This window comes from Rattus norvegicus, chromosome 2 (genome assembly GCF_036323735.1).
Source record: "Rattus norvegicus strain BN/NHsdMcwi chromosome 2, GRCr8, whole genome shotgun sequence".
Lineage (NCBI taxonomy): Eukaryota > Metazoa > Chordata > Mammalia > Rodentia > Muridae > Rattus > Rattus norvegicus.
In genome coordinates this window covers 121295300-121316563 of record NC_086020.1, presented here as the reverse complement: position 1 = coordinate 121316563, position 21264 = coordinate 121295300, and the positions used below count along the sequence as shown (strand labels likewise).

At 44.4% G+C, this 21264-nt stretch overlaps 1 protein-coding gene across 2 annotated transcripts; it reads left to right on the top strand.

Moving 5' to 3' along the window:
* The first annotated feature begins 1784 nt into the window (after nucleotides 1–1784).
* On the top strand, nucleotides 1785–12302 carry Smim43 (small integral membrane protein 43). 2 transcript variants are annotated; one of them, NM_001399768.1, is made up of 3 exons: nucleotides 2473–2721; nucleotides 3412–3525; nucleotides 6488–7985. In NM_001399768.1, the coding sequence occupies exon 1, from the start codon at nucleotides 2494–2496 to the stop codon at nucleotides 2683–2685; it is 192 nt and encodes a 63-aa protein (NP_001386697.1). In that variant the 5' UTR covers nucleotides 2473–2493; the 3' UTR covers nucleotides 2686–2721; nucleotides 3412–3525; nucleotides 6488–7985. The 2 variants fall into 2 exon arrangements, with proteins under 2 accessions (XP_063137203.1, NP_001386697.1); XM_063281133.1 differs by having other exon boundaries at nucleotides 1785–3525; nucleotides 6488–12302.
* The last annotated feature ends 8962 nt before the right edge of the window (nucleotides 12303–21264 follow it).

Here is a 21264-nt window from a genome sequence, read left to right as displayed (position 1 = left end):
GTAAGATGCTTGCAGCAAAGACTTGTTAAAATTTAACAGTTGCGGGGCTGGAGAGATGGCTCAGCGGTTAAGAGCACTGACTGCTCTTCCAGAGGTCCTGAGTTCAATTCCCAGCAACCACATGGTGGCTCACAACCATCTGTAATGAGATCCGATGCCCTCTTCTGGTGTATCTGAAGACAGCTACTTATATATAATAAATGAATAAATTTAAAAAAAACTTAGTTTTAAAAAAAAATTTAACAGTTGCTTGCAATATTGGAGATCCTAAAAACAGAATGTTGATGCATGACACAAATATAGAAAAATGCACTGTTAACATCCCAATCATTTTGGCCCTCAGAGCAAATTCAAGGGAAAAGTAGGCCCAGGGAACAGAGAGACTGGGAACCCGCCACCATTGCCAGGGAGAGCTGAGACTAGAACTGAGTCCTGAGCCCTTCAGTTTGCTCCTGCCATCCTGTCTGTATGACTTCTGACATCACTGAAATGATGTCACTTATTGTGAGCCACTTTCTGTGCTCAGGGCTCAGGCTGTTACATAACCTGGGATATGTTTGTCAGACCTCATCCCACAACCTCAGTCTCGGCAGCTCTCGAATCTTTACACATAATGAAATAAAATTGGAGGTCTGGGAAGTAGCTTAGGTAAACTTTAGTGACAGCCAGACTTGAAGGCCTCCAGGTAGCTTTTCTCTGGAGTTCATGTACCCGGATCCTAGGGATAGAAGCTATTTAACCATTAGGGCTTTGCAGAAGCCCTAATGATGACTTGTGACTTCTGCAGCTTGTGGGCACAAGCCCTCCAGCCTCTACCTAACATTTGCTGCTGCCTGACCTGTTCTGCCAAATGCTGGTGTCTATGGAGGTCTATGGAGGTCTATGGAGAAGCCCGTTTTGAAGGGACCGAGTCCTCCCACCCTCAACCAGCATTGCTCCCCAGAGCTGTGAGTTATCTGCCCTCACAGCTGAGGAACCTGGGCTGTAGAGCAGTCCTCAAACGACACAACATCTGAGAATCCCCAAACTAACACACACACACACACACACACACACACACACACACACACACACACACACACACACACTTGGGGTGGGGAATGGATGTTCAGGATCAACTTGGCCTAAAATTTGCTTTGTAGTCCCAGCTAACCTCAAACTCATGAGCCTCCTGCCTCAGTCCCCAAGTGCTGGGATTGTGTGGTGTGTGTCAGCACACCTGACTGAATGTAGTTTCAAATTATTCTCGACTCAAAGATACTTGGAAAAATCAGCAACATTCTTGCTGGCTTTAGCCACTGAGTTTAAGGTAACTAGTTACACAGTGTTATGATGTGGGTATGAGGTGTCTGTCCTTTGATGGAGTGGTCCCCAGCTAGAAGTGTCAGTTGAGAAGTGGCTGAATCATGAGGATGCTAACTTCATCGATGGATGAACGAATCCATAAAAAAATTCAGGCCAGAATGGGCCCTCAGAAAGTGGGGTGTGGTTGGAGGCACTAAACCACTGAGGGTGTGGCTTTGAAGAATGTCCCTTCCGCCTAGCAGTCTTTGGCTGCGTGAGTCCAGCAACCTGTCTTGGGCTTCTTGGTTAGTGCAAGAGACCTAAAAACAGTGCAGCCAGCTAATCAGTACCCAAACTCCTACAATTATGATCCACAGTCACCCTGTCCTCCTTAAAGCTGATTTTCCCCATGCCTTTTGTCACACAGATGAAAACTGACTGGCACAGACTATAACAAAGAACTTCGGATGTATGGGTAATTTCAAATACGGAGCCGTTGGGGTCTCACAAAGCACCGGGAACACTTCACCTTGTTTCTCTCTTCACACACACACACACACACACACACACACACACACACACACACACACGCACACGCACAACTTGAATTTCAAATCAACAACAGAAAGCTTTTGTAAAATATCACATTTGGAATGCCTTTTGTTGTCAGTGCTCTGTAAGGACCTATATAGCACAGAAGAGGGTTGGGGGAAAATTTCTGTCAATGCAATTCTCACAGGCAATGCAGCTTGAAGTGCAACTGTAGATGCATCTGTACTTAACCTCACAGCAAGGAGCGGCTCCCAACCCTTCAGACGGCACCTTCAGGCACCTTTTATTTTTTCTGTGTCTCTTTTGGAGAGGTGCGAGTGGGGCAAATTACGAAGAACCTTAATTACGAAGGGAGGGGACAGAGGTTCCATTGGCTGTCCCCAATGGGAGGCTTAAAGACACCTGCAGCCAGCCAGCTGTGGACACCGGGGGACACTGGGACGTTCCTCCTTGTCTCCACCCGCTGAAGTTCGCTCTAGAGAAGCTAGCTTGCATCTCCACACAGAAGATCCGCAGCGCTCGCAGATCTGGTCCGGGGTCCTGACGCTCCCCGGGAGCCACGGAGATCGGGTGGACAACAGCGGAGCTGAGAACCGGGGGCGAGCGTGCGTAGCCTTTCCAGGCGAAACAGCGTGCACCGCTCGGGCGGCGCCCAGCATGGAGTGGAAGCTGAATCTGCTGCTCTACTTAGCGCTCTTCTTCTTCCTGCTCTTCCTCCTGTTCCTCCTGCTCTTCGTGGTCATCAAGCAGCTGAAGAACTCGGTGGCCAATACAGCCGGGACGCTGCAGCCGGGGCGTCTGTCGCTGCACCGGGAGCCTTGGGGTTTCAATAACGAGCAAGCAGTGTGACCTGGCTGGCAGGGTCTCAGCTCCAAAGGGATTCAGGTATACCACCCCTCTAGAGCGGCGGCAAGGGGACACACTCTCTGTTCCTCCCGGGTCTCTGGACCCGCTACAGTGCAGGGGACCGCGGGGACCGGAGTCTAGTCCCGGATCCGAGTTCTTCTAGAGTAAGCCTGATTCCAAGAGAGCGGAGACGCGCGATGAGAGGACAGCTTTGGGGCCAAGAATGGTTTGCACGTCTGAGAACTCTTCTTCCCGGACCAACTTCACTTGTATCTAAGGGTGGAAAACTCTATTATTCAGTCAACTCAGCTCAGCCACTTCCAACTGAAGAGTGCGAGCTTTGAGGGGAGTTTCTATGGTGGTGCCCGAGAGAAATGATTCAGTGGCCTCTTTGGGGTTGGGGATTTCCTCCTATCTTTAATTGTTATTCCTAGTCTAGCCTGAGGTTTGTTAAGGGTAGGCTTAGACTCTGGGACATCAGAGGGCGAGTATGAGCATGATTCGCTGGAAAATGACCTTTAGATGATGGCTCGGAGGACAGACAAAGGGGCTACTTTGCATAGTGTAGGAGGAGCCGAAAGAGCAGTGTGAGGAGAGAGGCCTGTTTGTGGTTAATATATCAGACCTTTTGGGAAAGGCTGACTGTCTAAAGTAAAACTCACCTGTGCAAGGTGGGATAATGTTAGTTTGAGAGATAATTTCGCCATCAGATCCGATTGCTTTTCCTAGATCTATGTCATCTGAACCCAGGCTGGTACCCTTGACAGGAGGTACTCAGGACAGAAACTCTTATCACAGCCTAAGAACCCTGAAAAGCTGGGAGTGGAGGAAATCTTGCAAAAGGTATGTTGGGGCTCCTCCCTATGACTGACTATCTCAAGATCCAGGGTCTAGCAAAGAGAGGGGTCCGGATGAAAGAAATAGGTAGCAGGAAATTAAGGCTTTTCTCCGGCTCTGAAATGGAGCGCTTCCCCCAGAATCAAGAAGTCAAGGTGATTTCAGAACCTTTGCAAAAATCAACGAGGAGACTGGGGTTTGTGGGAATTAGAAAGAGAAGCCAGGAGCATTTGCAAATTTAATAGCCAGCCACCCCCCATCGTTTTTGAAAATAGTATAGAATATCATTTGTTTTCAGTAGGGAGGGTTTGGAGTTAATTTTCTCAAGATAGGACAAACTACGACATGGAAACAGTTATTTTACACACACACACACACACACACACACACACACACACACACGAGAGAGAGAGAGACAGAGAGAGACAGAGAGAGACAGAGAGACAGAGAGACACAGAGACACAGAGACAGAGACACAGAGAAACACAGAGACAGACAGAGACAGAGACTGATTATATTAAATTTTGCCTAGGCTGGTAACACAGAGAACCGTTGGTAACATAAACGGAAGGGAAAGCAGGCCCGTCTAGGTGGGTAACTATTAGCACTGATTTTTGCCTGAGAGAGTAAGTTGACTTCCTACTTATTCTATTTCATTCGGACACAGTAAAGCTGGTCTTAAATGAAGACGATGGTTTATTCTAGCTATTGTCTTGACTCAGTTCTCATCTCCTTGCCTATCTTCATCAGAGCTGTAGTAAGGCTTGCTTCTGATTTCCAGTCAGAATTCCAGACCTAGCCGACATGAATATGCGTTGTCATTTGGACAGTAATCCTCTAATTTCTGACATCTCTGCAGTGGTGTTTTGTTAGAGGACTGCACTGTTAATATGAAAGTGGACAATAAACGTGGGTGTGATTAATATGCATGGTTGTTTATGGGACAGAAAATAATGATTTCATACTTGATAAAATAATCAGAATAGAAACTGTCTAACCACCAGCGTGGCCTCTTGGCTTTGTAATTTCTTCATCTTCCTGGCATTCCCAGGGTCCAGGAGTATAACCCACCCATCTCTTCACTGACTGGAGAGGATAGGAAACTGGGCATCTCAGTACTACACTGAACTCTGCAGTGTGACAGACAAGTTGTTAAGGAAGGGATGACTGCCTTTCCACTCTGGGCTCGGGCCATTTTATTACCACACTAACTACTTTGTTGATTATTGCATTCTCATTTACACAGTCCTGCCCAAGGGTGTGTGCTCTTCTCTTTACTCTAAATGACAGGAGTTAGGATTCCTCACATCTGCAAAAACATGTTGCTGGCATGTTGCTGGCATCTTCTGCATGTTCTCTAGCCAGCAATTCTGCCTTTGAAAATTTGACATCTGTAGAAGAAATTCCTTTTCTAATTCTTTTATCCCATCACCATTTTCCAAGACCCAGCACAAACAAGATTGATCATTCTCGTTCATTTGCTTTCCTGAGGTGAGGCTTGTTATATAGCCTAGGCTAGCCTGGAACTTGCTTTGGAGACCAGGTTAACCTTGGGCTTGTGGCAATCATGCTGCATTCTGGTATTACAGTAATGTGCCACCATGTTTGGCTTAAAAGCTTACATTTGAACTAGATCTAATGAGCTGACATCCACAGTTCACATCTATGTACTCACTCAAGTCATTGACCACACCTTGGCTCTGATAGCCCTGTCAGTTCTGATATGTGCATGAATAACACAGGCCCTCATTATGGAGTCCAGGCTGACTTGGAACTCACCATCTGCCTGGTTCATCCCCCTGGTAAGGATGCACCACCATGCCTGGCCACCTATTTTGAAAGATGAAGTAAATATGAATTGGGAGCTAAGACAGTTATAAGTAGGGGCATTTAAAATGACTACTCATTTTGTAAATGTGATTTTATTACGAAATATTATTGTTTCATTTTCAACAAAAGACATAACAAATGTTAGAATACAAATTTTCTGCATTCTAAGGAAATGGGCCATAATGATAAAATGCATTATTAGTGTTCTGTTTTACACGTTGCCATTTAATAATTAGGTATGTGCTTTAGTTGTTTAAAATGATTTCCCCTCTTACTAGGACAATCTTGATTAGTCGCTAACTTCCAAATTGTAATAGAATGGGTCTGCAGTTCTGACTGGAGAAGATCATTCTGTGAAGTCACATTCCCGTTTGCAAAATAGGTTCCAATGTCCACACTTCCACTGCAGGGTAGAGGTATCCTGCGGGCCTGATGCCATCTGGTGCAGTCCAACAGCTCAGGGGATTTGCCCAGAGTGGGCCCTGCACTGGCGTCTGGGGAGAAAGGGTTTGTTTTTGGTTCATTGCAGGGGTGGGAACTTGGAATAAGGTGTGCAGAAAACACGCAACACCCTATTTTTAATGTGACATTCTAATGTTCCCAATTTTGCCTAGTTCCAGACTAAGTACACTAGAATTCAATTATAAATGGCGAGAGCTTTGAACATTGTGAATGGTTAAGCCATTTAAAGACAGAAGAAAATGGGGTTTTCATTTCTAGATCATAAACCACGTGGTCTAGAGTCTTTTAGGATTCTTGTTATACTAATGCAGAATGCAGAACGTATCTGCAGAGCTCTGGATATTCAAAGTAGCTTTTGGAGTCAGTCTGTGCGACTTGTGCTTATTTAAGCTCAACCCGTAATTAAAACTCTAAAATCACTAGAATTAGTCCGGTATCTCAGGGCCAGGTAAGAATTGAGTTGTTGATGTAATTGGGTTTAGTTTGTTTTGTTTTTGTTTTGTTTTTCCACTTGAACCAGTTACACTGATTCTTCCAAAAGCTGTTTGCTATTTTGTTTACATAAATAAATAAGGGCCCAGATTAAATGCCCCAGTAAACAGGGGCTTAAACAAATTGGGGTTTTGTAATGTCTCGTGTAACTCACACTTCATATGAGGTGGTGTTTGTTTTTCAGGGTCTTATGTGGTCTCCATTGCTCCCCACAAGGAGGAAACGGGGAGGAAAACGGCATGCCTGTCTGAGTCCACTTCCTTCTCAAGAGTTTCTCGGTGGCCAGGACTATGTCAGGGGCCACTGTCCTTTAACAACATAGACGCTACTGCCTTCAACCAAAATCCAAGCTCTCTAGATTAGGATAAAGGATCTTGGGCAGACAGCCAGAAGTCTACACTCTAGTTACAAAGGACAGTTGTGCAGAAAGCAGTGTTCGAGAAAGATGGACCTCCTGGTTCCCTCACACCTCATGGTTCCCTCACAGCCCCAAGTGATATGGCTGAGCAGAATGACGATGGCTCTCTCCCTAGTTCTCAAGAAATGTTTGTCAGGACTGGCTTCCTCTCTGGCCAGCTGGCTCCCTGTAGCAGGATTTTCTAAGCAAGTTGCCCGGAAGCCTGCACATTTGTGTGTGTTGGGAGGTCTGGGGCTTGAGGGAGTCTTCATAATCTCTTCATGGAGCTTTGGTATAGGATCGATCAACATAAATTGTTTTCTTTTGCTCCTTCTTGGTCCCCTCTCTCATGTTCCAGTTAATTAGGTTCTGTGGTAGCTAAGTTTGTGCACTTGATCCCTATAAAGGCCATCCGTTCCATACACAAGGAAAGGCACGCTGTGCTCAGAAAGGCTACCTCTCTCCCTTCTGTGACTCCACCCTCAATCCGGGAATATCCCGGGAGATCGCCTCTCTGCTTCTACTCAGCCTACGTACTGGCCAAGCCGAGGGAGAAGAAACACTTCCCACACCCAGAGCTGTGCAAAAGAACTTTCTGTGATATGAAACTGTTCTATATCTGTGGTGCCCAATACGGCAACTACTAGTCACACGTGTCTAGTAAACACTGAAATATGGCTAGCAGGGATTAAATTGTATTTAATTTCACCTGAGACAGCCACATGGGGCTGGTGGCTTTTGTATGTACAGTACATATCATTCTCTTGTGTGTGTGTGTGTGTGTGTGTGTGTGTGTGTGACAGCTAGCCATGGACTCCACACCCCATGGTCTTCCTTTGTTCTTGCATTCAGTTTTTCTCCTTGAGGAAAAAAAATAAGTTAGATCTAAATTGAGAATGTTCACATCTGCCTATTGCCTGTCTTCCTGCACCAAATGGGATAGGTTTTTGTGATAGTTGACCATGGAGAATATGGCAGCGTTGACTCACTACATCCCCATGTTCCCAGGCCTTTTCCCTAACCAAGGTCATGTTGTCTTATGCAGTTTAGTCCGTTTCAGTTCACTTTTTAATATTGTAAATCCCAAATGATTGTAGTGTGTGTTTTTCAAGATACCTAATGGTTTATATTTTTTAAGGTTGTGAATAAAAAAATAACAATTACATGTAACTCAGGTTGTGTGTGTGGGTGTGTGTGTGTGTGTGTGTGTGTGATTTTTAGTAACTTATTACCCAAACCTTGTTGTATTAATAAGGATATGATTAATAAATGGAAAGTGATATTGCTTTTTATATCAGATTTCCATTTTAATGGACATATTTATCTTCCAATGAATGTGCTGTATTTCGAAAACGTTAGGGGTTGGGGATTTAGCTCAGTGGTAGAGCGCTTGCCTAGCAAGTGCAAGGCCCTGGGTTCGGTCCCCAGCTCCCCAGCTCTGAAAAAAAGAAAAAAAAACGTTAAATGAGTCTTCTGTCACGGTCAAAGTTTGAGTAAAGTATGTTGTCTCCAAGCTCCCTGTTTGGGCTATTGTATTGCATTATAGACATTATTAGACTGCCCCAGACATATTCCTTTCACAGAAACATATTCTCCCACCTGTGGTTCATCTATGGATCTGATTGGAAAGATTTGTAAAGGTGTATTATTGGTTTTGAAGTTTTTAATGTATCCACATTTTGTTCATTGCTTTTTGGGTCCTCTTCAGGAGACATTTGCCTTCCCTGCCCTCACCCTGGTTACCAAAAAAGATTCTGCTCTGTTTTCTTCTACTCTACAAGCGTAGTTTTAACTTTTACTGAGTCTACTGCTCATCTCGAGTTGAGTTTTGTACATGGTGTGGAGAAAAGAATGATTTTCCCTTTTCATAGAAGTATACCAGCTTTCCTAAAGAAAGCTTCTCTCATCCTCTGCTCTTCCTTTCCCCTCCCTCCTCTCTCCTCCTCCTTCATTTGTTGAACACACTTTACTTCCCCACTGTCTCCCTGGGCCTCTTTCATCAGCACCCACCGTGGGAACGTTCCCTGGACCCCTCCAATGCCAACGTCTTGGTCACATACTAAGTCTTACCATTTACCACAAACGGTATGAAGGGAATTACTAATACAGGCTCCTACTCAAAGGCCGACAGTACAAACTGGAAAGCTTAAATAATTTGAATTGAAATCAGAAAGAAAACTCTGATGGAGACTAGGCTTCCTTCATTTAAATCTGAGTCCTGACCGGGGGGCGGGGGGTGTTCCGTAGTCAAGAAGGGTGCCTCACCGTCCTGTTGGTCATGGTACATAAGAAGCATCCCCTTTATTGTTGGTACAATTGGAGTAAGCAGCTTCCAAGTCCCGAGGTCAGAGTTCAGAGATGAAAGCATCTGCATTGTGTTTCTCTGCGTCTACGCATAAACCTTCTACACCCCGTCTATTGACGAGGACACTTCCCCATGTCCATGTCATGTACATTGCTTCGAATCTTTGTATAGTTTTGTCTCCGTTTGATGAGTGGGGCAGGTAGTATCTTAACTTACTGTACATGAAAGTGGTTGAGGGTTGAGTGGTGTCCGGGTAGAATATATGCTTTGTTCCCATGATCAGAGCAAGTGTGTGCATCTTGCCTACCCACGAGAGCTCTGCACTGTGAGCATCTTTTGTCCATCAGCCTGACCTACGAGGGATGCTTTGTCGTCATTGTCATTAACTACATTTCCAGTGGAGCGTTGATAATTTCCCTGTGTTCTTTCATCGTTGTCCCTTCTCCCTTGCAGCATCCTCCCATTCTTCATTGGTCTTCAATGACTTTCTCTCTGTTGGTGAATTTTATCTATGAGTAGGACCACGACAAGATTAACTCTTTCTCCTTTCCCTAGCTCCCATTACATTTCTTCATCATAGCTACCAGATTCTGTTGGTGGTGGTGGCGGCAGCAGTGGTTTGCTTTGTTTTGTTGTTGTTTTAAGATATGGTCTCAGTCTTAACCTATACTCACAGTTATCCTCCTGCTTCAGGACCTTGCCTTAGCTTCCTGAGTGCTGTGATTATAGGCATGAGCCACCATACTCTGCACGATCACCAAATTGTTATGTGCCCTTTAAACATGAAGTATATGTCTATATAACAATGCACATACTTAATTTTAAAATCTAAATGGCAAACTATATATATTGTATTTTGTTTTAATATGCATCAAATATTTCATATTGATTTATTAGTCCATATTTACTGAAGACTTAGACATAATTCTACTTGCTTAGGCATGATTCATAAGCAAAAAAGACAACAGTTCCTTTCTCATGGGGCTACGTGGCTGCCTCTTCCTAACGATTTTGTAAAGAATCATTTGCTCATCTATTGCTTTCTTAATGAACCTGTAGTTATCCAGGCTTTTACCATTCCCTGTGGAACTTCTGGGTACTGTGTTACACAAAACTTTGTTATATATATATATATATATATATATATATATATATATATATTATATAATATATATCATATATTATATATATTAATTTCTAAAAGTAAAGGAAGCAAATTCTCTCATTTTAAAATTCTATCTATCTATCTATCTATCTATCTATCTATCTATCTATCTATCTAGTTTTTTTGAGACAGGGTTTTTCTGCATAGCCTTGGCTGTTCTGAAACTCACTCTGTAGACCAGGCTGTCCTTGAACTCAGAGAGACCCACCTGCCTCTGCCTCCAGAGTGCTGGGATTAAAGGCATGTGCTATCATGGCCTGGCTTAAAGGGTTCCTACTTTGAGAGAACAATTTTAGGATTACTGAAAAAATTAAGTAGAAAATAGAGAGTTTTAAAATATACCCCCTTCCCTGAGTAACACGGTCTTCGCTATTATTCTTAAGATCCCTAGTATGCTGCATTTTGTGTGGATGTAAGTTTTAAACCTCTGTGGGCAGATACCCTGGAGCTCATTGTGGGATGACCATCGCTTTGATGGCATTGTTACCTTGATGTTAACTGGTGTCTGCTGGACTTAACACTAAGATTCGCTCTGTGCTGTAGCTGTTTTAACAAGCTGATGTGACTTGTATTTCCATTGCTACATCATACAGAGGTTTCACTGCCATAAATTCAGCGTTCCATCTCCTTATCTCCTCCTCCGTCCTGTGAGCCCCAAGCAACCACAAATCCATTTGCTGTCTCCAGCTGCTCCCTTCAGAGAGTCATGCAGTCGGATCAGGCAGGGCTGCAGCTTTTCTCAGATGACTTCTTTCACTCAGCCATGTGTATTTAAGCTTCTTCCCTCTCCTGCCACAATCGAGGGTTCATTTCTCTTGACCTCTGACCCGTATTTCAGTGTCCGGCAATACAACGCTTGTGCATTCACACGCCGAAGGACATCTTGCCTCCTTTCAAGTTTTGAAACTATGAACAGACCTTCTGTAAACTTTTCCATACAAGTCACTGTGTGAAGAAAGCATGAGGTGGGGGAAACACCATGGCACAGGACCGTGGGACTGCATGGTCAGATTGTCTTTAGTTTTGTAAAACGACTGTCTGGCCTTTCCAACATGAGTTCCAGTTACTCTGCTGGGGAACATCTTCACCGGCATCCACCGGCACTGGAATTTTCTGTATAGAGTCTCATAGGTATTGAGTTATTGTGTAGGAAAGGCGGAGGGGTGTATGCCCCAGTACGCATGTGGGAGACAAGCACAGCATGTAGGAGGGGTCACTTCTCTCCTTCCACCATGTGATGTGGGGCATAGGGATTGAACTCAGGTCCTCAGACTTGGTGGCACGTGCCCTGGACCACTGAGCCACCTCACCAGCCCCCGGTGTTTGCTATTTTTTGAGAGTTAAGCAGGTGTGCAGAAGCGTGTCATTGTTTTAATCTGCAGTTCCCTGGCAACACAGCATGTGGAGCATCATCCCACACGCTTACGTGGTTTGCTCGTCTTCCCTGCTCCCGTTTATCTTCAGACCTCGGGCCCATTTTAAACTCGACTGTTTTCTCATTGTAAAATTTGAGTTCGTTGTATAACCTTATCGAACTGGTGTTTTGTGAGTATTCTTGCTTTACCACCCCACACTAGTCTTTTTATTCTTTCTTCAGTGTCTTTTGATGAAGTTTCCCTTTATGATAGAGTCCAGTTTATCACAGGTTCCCTCTTGGGGGCCATGATTTTGGTGTTGGGTCTGGGAATCATTGCCAAATCCAAGGTTACGTATGTTTTCTCCTAAGTTACCTGAGAGGGTTGTATTTGTGTTTTTGTCGTTGTCGTCATCGTCGTTTAGGGCTGTAATCTATTTTGAGTTAAATTTTATGAAAATTATGAAGCATGACTCCACATATTTCTTTTTTTCTCCTAGTTTTGAATGTGGATTTATTCCACAGCCATTTATTGAAAAGAGCAATTGGAGTTTTGAGACAAATATGTCATCAAAAAGTAAATCTGGGGCTAGAGCGATGGCTCAGTGTTTAAGAGCACTAGATCCTCTTCCAGAAGAAGAGGCACATGGCAGGCAGCTCAGGACTCTGATTCTCTGTACCTCTGGTTTCATGGAATCTGACACCCTAACATAGATATGAACGCAGACAAAACATGAACGCACATAAAACAAAATTAAATAAATTTTAAAAAAGCAAATTTTTGCCTTTTCATACTTTAAATCCCTATCTATTAATTTGTTCTGTCTGTCTGTTTGTCTGTCTGTCTCTCATTTGTTGTAGCCCAGGCTGGCTTCTAATTTACAGTACAGTCAAGAATGACCTTGAAATCCTGATCCCCTGCCTCCACATACCTCTACCGCCCTCCAGGGCTGGAATTTCAGGCACCTCCACACTCTGCTTTATTTACAGTTTTCTTGCTTAACCAAAATGGTGGTCGTGTTTTGAACCTATTAAATATTTAAGCCCTTATATTCTTGCTTAGATTCTTGATCTGGCTGAGACCTTCTTCCTTGTTACTACTGGGTTGCAAATGAGAAGTTCTAAATCAAACTGGGGCAGCAAACAAAATGAAATGCATTGACCTGCTCAAGGAAAGACCGGGAAGTAGGTTTAGTTAAGGCACAGAGGCCTATGTAAAATGATGAGCTGGATGGAGTGGTGCTTGCCTTTAATCCCAGCGTAGTTACACTTCTTAGAGCTCACACCCACCTGTGACACCGCCACTACTGCTGTTTGCTGATGAGGAAACTCACTCAAGGTAGAGACTACATCCTTTACCCAAGGTCAAAGTCTAGAAGCTGTGTTAGCAAAAAACGGGGATTCCATTGGCCTGCTCTCAGGGACCTAGCAGCTGCTTACGTCTTCTCCTGACTAGGTCAGGTGCGCCAGGTATGTGCGGCGGATATATGGGCCCCTAGCCACCCCGGATATCTCTCCTCCATCTTGTTTTCATCGCTCCCTCCCTCCCTCCCTCCCTCCGTCCCTCCCTCCCTCCCTCCCTCTGTCTAGCTCTCCCGTACTCCATTCTTTCTTTGTTCTCTCTCAGTCTTCCTGTCTCCCTGCTTGTCTGCCTCTATTTTTCCTTCATGTCCCGAGATGCCTTTCACTCTCCTCTCCCCCAATAGACCTCCTACAGCAGATCTGTTGTGTGGCATAATTTCTCAGACACACACCTAAACGTGGGCCCACCAAAGGTACCCCACCCCTCGCTCGCATTTTTTATCCGAGGTAGAGGACGGGCGTCATTTTGAACTAAAGTCCAGCACAGACGCCAGGGACTCAGTCAAAGAGAAGAGAGAGACTGGCTCAGGCTGCACCACCAAGCTGAAAAGAGCCATTCGTCTGACTAGGCAAGACAGCAGCCATGTTTCCCTAGCAGGACAATTTAAATCAGAACTGTAAAGATGTTCTCTCTTTATGTCTTAATCCTTGTACAAAAGAAACAATACCCTGAAGTTCCTGTCCTCTCCCCTTGCCTCTGAATTACAAGCAGGGTAATTTTGAGACAGCCAGTGTCCTTTTGTCTGGTTTGTTTGTTTCTGTTTCCTTCACGTTCTTTTTTTGTTCCTAGAACAGGTCTATTCCGCTCGCTGGAGCGCTATTCTATTTTACAGTGTTGAAATGAAGTGTTGTCTGATTCTGGACCTTAAAGTAAAACCATAGATCAAAATCCAGTTTTTCCCTCAGACCATCTCCCAGCTTTGCTTTGGGTATTTGATTCTCCATTAGTTACACTTATTGAGCACCTGCTTTGTTTCAGACACTGTTTAAATGCCAGGAAAGCAGAGTAAACAGGCAGGTGAAGCGTGCGTGTGCGTGTGTGTGTGTACGTGTGTGTGCATGTGTGCGTGCATGTGCGTGTGTGTGTGTGTGTGCGTGAGTGTGCGTGTGTGTGTACGTGTGTGCATGTATGTGTGTGCATGCGTGTGCATGTGCGTGCGTGTGCATGTGCGTGCGTGTGTGTGTGTGTGTGTGTGTGTGTGTGTGTGCGCGCGCGCATGCTTCCATATACTTGTGGAGGTTGAAAGTCAACCTGGGATGTTGTTCCTTAGTTACTGTCCAACTTGTCTTTTGAGACAGGGTCTCTCACGGACATGAACCTTATTGATTAGGTTACTGATTAGACTGGCTATTAATAAGTCCCAAGGATTTACCTGCTTCTACCTTCCTAGCATTGAGGTTATGATAACACTGCTCCCTGCCTTTGCCCTTGGGGAAGAGCTCAGGTCCTCATGCACGCATTTACTAGTTGAGTTACCTCCCTACCCCCAAGTACTTTTGATGAACTCATATTCTGGTAAAAAATTTTTTTTATTATGAGTGGATCTGAGCAAGCCCTGACCCCGTCACCTGATCAGTGGGATACAATGTGTTGATACGGATGGTCTGAGTATGTTTCTCTGCTCCACCTGGAGCACTGAGGATTGGCCTGCATTTGGTCTTAGTCAGGAGGCTGAGAAGGGATAGAGATGGGTTTGTACCTGGATCACTTGGACTGAGAGTGTGCAGGGTTCGAGGCCCAGTGACCATCTAGGATGTTGTGGAGAAAAGGCATACTGTATATTGAGAGACAATTGATCCCTTTCATTAATATATTTGGGATTACTCAGAAGGCTGAGGCATGGGGATTACTGTAAGTTCGATGCCAGCCTAAGCTACTACATAGTGAGGTCCTGTATCAAAACAAAACAAAAACAAATACCCAAGAAGTTATCTTCTTAACAATGCATCTAAAGGGTAGGATGTGTTCTGCTTGTCCAGGGTGCTCTTGCAGTGTACACATCCCTGGGCCTTTGTGGAAGAAACCATATTTTGTTTAGAATGACTCTCTTGACACACTTTCTAGATTCTCTTCTAATGAACCAAAGGTAGACTGAATTTTCAAACAGCACTTTCTGGAAGTCTTCTCCCTTACAGGAAACAAGCTAGACATGTCTGATCATCCATTCTGACTTCTTCCTCCCCACGCCTGCATGACATGGCTGTGTGGCCTCTGTCGGCTTTGGTTCCTGCATTCCTGTTGGGACATCTGTCTGTCCTTATGGTGGGAACTTGTGCTGAGCAAGCCAAGCAAGCGCTCTCTCTGCCACTGAGCTCCCCGCTCCCCCACCTCATTTTTGCAAGTATAAAGTAACATGTTCAGGACTGGAAGATGGCAGCAGTTAAAAGCAGTGGCTACCTTTCCAGAGGACCCAGGTTCGATTTCTAGCACTCATAGAATGGCTCGCAACCAGTGGTAACCCCTGTTGTAGAAGAATGGACACTTTTATCTGGCCTCTGTGGGTACCAGGGACACACACGTGCTATACACACACCCATGCAGGCGAACATCCACACACACAAAATACGAAAGGAAAATAAGGTGACATGTACATAGCCTGTTTGCCTCTTGTTTATCAGGTAACAAATGCCTGAATTATTTATGTATCCTTCTTCCTATAAATTGTTATGTATTGAGATTTCTGAAAGATTATTAACTTAATATTGGAAAAAGACGAACCTATAATCAGTATGGGTGTTAATTAGGTATGAATATATAAATATTGGATTCTCACGTGCTAATTTTTTTCTTTTTGGTTCTTTTTTTCGGAGCTGGGGACCGAACCCAGGGCCTTGCGCTTTCTAGGTAAGCGCTCTACCACTGAGCTAAATCCCCAGCCCCACGTGCTAATTTTTATATAGGAAATGTAAGTGTTTCTAACGGGCACTTTAGAATTGTCTGTAGAGCCACATACGCTGTGAAAAGTTGTCAGGCTCACTCTGTAAACTCCTAAAGCCGTCTTATAGCTCTATTCTTCCTCAGTTCCAGATGCTACAGGCAACCTAAGGATGGGGTGGCTTAATGGCAGCTTCACAGCCAAGTCTCTGAAAGACACGCTCACTCAAGGGTAAAGACTGCTTTGGCATCCTCTCAGGAAACAAGGGCTAGACAGTTCCAGGAAGGGCTTTCTGGGAAAGCAGACTGGGCAATATGATGAGACTCTGTATAAAATGTTTCTTTCTTTGAAGCTTCATTATGAACGTTTGAATGTGTCATCTCAGCTTTGTCTTTGTACATTATTTGAATTGTTCTCTTTCCCATTCCAGAGCCATAATCCACAGATGTGAAGTACTTAAAAACTTGAAATTGTCCTTGTAAGTCTAATATAATTAGTCTATCAGATTCTTTGGTTTTTTTGTTTTTTGTTTTTTGTTTTTCTAGTCTTAGGCAGTCTTGAAACAGACATAATTTTTGAAACAGAACAAATAAAAATATGTTTTTTTACACATTCAAAATATCCACATATCTGGGTCTATATGGTAATTTTTATAGTCGACTGTTCTATGGACAGCATTCGCTTCTAAATTTACTCATTGCGCATGTACCACAGAGGCACTCTGGTGCTTCTCCTTGTCTTAACATTTGGTTGATTAACATAGGCAACGTAAACCCAAACACCTTTGCTGGTCAAGTAGATTGTAGAAAGGCATAAGGGTGTGTGTGTGTGTGTGTGTGTGTGTGTGTGCATTTATATGCACTGTGTGTTAATGTATCTGTGGTTGCCTGTGTTATTTGTATAGTTGTGTGTCTGTGTATACATTTTTGTGTAGCTGAGTGTATGTAATTTTACGTGGTTGTGCTGTGTGTTGTGTGTTTCTGTTTGTGACTTGTGTATGCCTATGTGTGTGCACTTAAGCACATATACATATGTGGGGGTGAAGGGGAGAAAAGAGGGCTCTGACTAGCTTGATGACGTCTTTTCTACCTTCAAATGTCCTTCCGAAATTATAGACATCATGCAGACTAGACCTGGATCATGTTCTGTGGTCAGGTGCACACGGGCCGTCCCGGTTATTTCTAATAATGGGAAACTAAGCCGGAACCTCAGGAAGTTCATTTGCTCTAAGATTTCAGTGTCAGATTTTGACTGAGATTTTGTAACTTCAGTGTTACATTGTATCCGTCATCTGTCTGCTTAAAAAAAAAACCCTCCCCCCAAAAAACCCCATCAGAATATTAGCCTGACCACAGTTTTAAAATGTGTGAAAATAGTTAGTCCAGTGCTAAAAATTATTTTCAACACATCTGTGTTACTGTAAAAAAAAAGTCACTATAGAAACCTTCAGTAAATATTTGACAACAAACTCAATCTGGCGGCTTCGGGATGATTAAATACAAAGTAGTTATTCAATGTGATAGCATGTAGTTGCTTAAACACAGAACATTAACAGGCTGGTTAGATACTTCAGCATCCACAAGCTCCTGCTGCTCCTCCAGGGGACCCAGGCTCAGTTCATAGCAGCGCAATGGTGGTTTATAACTATCTGTAACTCCAGTTCCATGGAATCTGATATCCTCTTCAGGCCTTCTAGGGCACCAGGTACACAAACTGCACAGACATACATGCAGGCAAAACACCCATACACACAAATTAATTTCCTTTAAAAAACATTTCAAAGTTATGAAATTAAAAAATAAGAAAATAAGAATAAAACATATGAAGCCTATGTAGCAACAAAACAATATTCTAATGTATATTATGCTTAAAGTCCTCCCATAAAATTTTGGGATTACATTGCTATAACTACATAAACCACACATACAAATAAGAATAACTGCGGGCTATGGGGTTCTCTGATCTTTTGAAGCTTTGACAATATTTTGCTGCTCTAATAATCGGAAAATGAAATCACTACTGATAGGCATTTTCTCTCCCTTAGTGATACAGATACAGGCCAGATCAGATCAGATTAAAAGGAGACAAAGGCAGGCTTATTAGGAAGCAGCCCTTAGATGGGCTCGCTGATCTCACACGCGGAGGTCCGTGAAGTCGCCCATTTGGGCAAGGAGCGATGACCTGTCAGCTGCGAGCTGGGATTGTGTTCACACACAGTCAAAAACTGAGCCTCTCTCAAGAGCGGGCACTCTTGAGTGGGTTGTCAGGAACTCAGAAATGAGTAGTGATGACATGTTTTCTCCGAGCAGGCGGGGGAGTTTTCTCTGTGTGGGTGGGGCTGGGGGGAAGAAGGACATATGGGTCTCCCAGGGAGAGGAGCAGGATTTCCAGCCTGACATCTACAATTTAGGAAACCCACACTGTGGAACTGTATGTGTGCTTCTAGCCTAAGCCCTGGCATGCTCTTCTAGGATAAGGCCTGGCCTGGGTATCCCGGACTCTTGACGTGCAGCACCTTCTGTATGATTTTTTTTTCCTTTTGCTGGAAAATATTAAGACGTGTGTTTACATTCTTTTTCAGAACCTAAAATTCCATAAAAACATTCAATTATCTTATACCCTCTACAGGTTCCTATCTTTGCTCCATGTTGCGGTCTAGATAAACGTGAGAAGTTGGGAGATCTGGGGAGACGAAGTTGAGATAAACTACTTACTGTGCAAACTTGAGGACCCATGTTTGGATCCTCACCACCCAGGTAAAAAGCTGGATGTGTGTTATTAATAGTAAAAGAGAAGAACCAGGCCATCTATCTAGCCAATTAGTGGCTGGTTAATTGCTAATTAATTAGTGGTCAAATTTCTTAGCTTATTCAGCAAATGTTTGGCGAGCCCATGTGGCTCTGGCTTGTGGAGTGTGAGCATGAACAAAGTGGGGGAGGCACCTCCACCTTTGTGGGGCTTGGTTTGGGACAGGGAGATAGAAAATAAACACCAGGTATAATCGGCAACTTACTGCATATAATCAAAGGAGGTAGCACTGCTAAGAGATAAAGCAGACCTGAGTGAGAGCCCTGGGGGTTGAAATCTCAGAGCCTCATGGTTGTCAAGCCAGCAAACAGAGGAGGCCATGATGGGGCAGCTGAGCAAGGACGCCTGGTGGGGATGCTGTAGGCTGAAGGGACAGACATGCAGGCTCCCTGCCGTGGCAGTGCCAAAACTCACTGTAGATCCCACTGCCAACACATCTGGCCTATTGGGTTGTCAGGGCACTCACCAAGCCAACAGGGAAAAGAGAGTGTAGCTAGGAGAGGCTGCGCGGAAGAAGAGGAACTACAGAAACCCACCTGGAATATCAATCACCTGTACCCCAGCAAAACACACCTGACTCGCTGGTTTTCGTTCAGCTTCCTGGCTATCTGCCGACAGCCATCATATTGGATTTTGGTGTGGGTTGAGACTCAGCTCTCCTCACTCAATCCTAATACCCAGGTTCCTTTGCCTCTGATCACCCTGCCCGACCTTTGAAAGCAAGACCCTTTGCCTGCCCTATGTGTATGGCACCCATGCCCTTCAGCGAGGCTTCTCTGCATCCTTGAGCTGTGAGGAGAAGTGAGAGGCTTCCACTTCCAACCTCTGTTTCTTCAACACAAGCAGGACATTGGGTAGCAGTTTTCCTGACAGCTATGCCACTAGTCATGACAACACTTGTCTCCGCGTCCGCTGGTCCTTTGAGTTGGACTGTTCTGCTATGTCTGACATCTGGCCAGGATGCCTATTTCATAACAATTTCTATTTTCTTTCTCATTGTTCCCCAACAGGAATGATCTCACCATGACTCAGCTCTAGTCCATGGATTCTCCTTCTGTATTACTTACTGCCTGGTTCTCCCAGTTAGAGGGGCAGCACTTGAAAAAGCATCAGAGCACTGACATCCTGGATTCAATCCCTTGGTTCCCATATGAAACACGGAGATGGTGTGTTTCTGTGTGTTGAACCTCTGTGAGGCACACATGCTTGCCGTTTAATCCCTGAACTATAGCAGTTTTTGAGACAGGGTTTCATGTAACTCAGGCTAGCCCTGAGCTCTCTCTGTAGCTAAGGATGGGCTTGAACTCTTGGTCCTCTCCATCCCAAATGCTGAGTTTGCAAGCGCGCCCCATTGTACTCTTCTGTGCAGGTACCCAAGGAGGTCCAAAGAGGACCCCTTGGAACTGGAGTTGCAGGCGGTTGTGAGCTACCCAACATGGGTTCTGGGAATCAAACTCCAGTTCTCTAGAAGAGCAAAAACACTCCCAGTTCTAACCACTGGGCCATCTTTTCAGCCCCCATAACCTTGAACTTTTGACTCTTCATGTCAGCCTCCGGAGTAGTTTGGATTACAGGCCTGGCCAGCAATGATCCTTTTGAAATATATTGAGCATCTGAGCCCGTGTGTCACATAGCTGTCAGCTAGCATTTTCTCAGGCCAGGCCACCTGGCACTGCTGGCTTCTTACTTCTTGCCCTGGCACATCTTTTCTCTGACAAAGCACTACTCACCGTTTGGCTAGTGTTTCAGATCCACTTGGTTCACAGCCTCTGCTTTATTAGCGTCCATAGAGACCACTGAAGTCCTTGTCTTCTGTCCAGCCTTCTTGTTCTGTTCCTGTGCCATTGGCACCTCGGTGTTCTAGCTACGTTCCTTGTTGCTGTGATGAAACACCCTGACCAAGACAACTGAAGAGAAATTACTGGGCTTCCAATTCCATAATTTTGAGGATGTCAAGGCAAGATCTCAGGCAATTGGTCATATTATATACATAGTCAAGAGGAAGGAGAAATGAATGCACCCGCACTACTGGCTTCCTTGCTATCGGCTAGCTATTGCCTGTGTTGTACTATTCAGGCCTTACTGCTCAAGGGAATGGTGCCGCCCACAATGGACTGGGTCTTCTTACATCAATTAACAGTCAAGACCACCCCTTCTCCAAAATAAACACCGAGTCACCTGTGAGATAAAATTTGTGAATCACTTTAAACCCGTGGCCCCTATTTTCTTACAAGGAGTATTTTTTTCGTGGAAAGGGCTCCATGCTTAGGATTTTATCTCACTTCAGGTTTGTCCGTAATATGTGTCCTTCCCCAGTAGGTTTGGATTAGCTTCACCTTAGAGCCTTCAATACAGATCTGTGTTAAGTGTTTACCTGGCATGCTTGGGGTGTGTTGTTGGCTTATCCTGACTCTACCATCCCTCAAATCCCCTGACAGAGTGTAGTCCTTATAGCTTAACAACTTCCCCTGTGCCTGCCTTTCTTCATACCCACAGCACATCCTTGAGGCTGAGTGTTCACTTTTATGACTAGAGGATTCTGCAGACTGCACTTGGAGAACTGTTATGTTCTTGATCTGAATTCTACACAGCATGGGGTGTGTGTATGTATGTGTATGTGTGTGTGTATGATATGTGTGAGTATGTGTATGTGAGTGTGTGTGTTTGAGTGTGTGTGTGTGTGTGTGTGTGTGT

Coding starts and splice junctions, on each gene's coding strand:
- Smim43 (XM_063281133.1), top strand. CDS start 2,494: ATGGAGTGGAAGCTGAATCTGCTGCTCTACTTAGCGCTCTTCTTCTTC.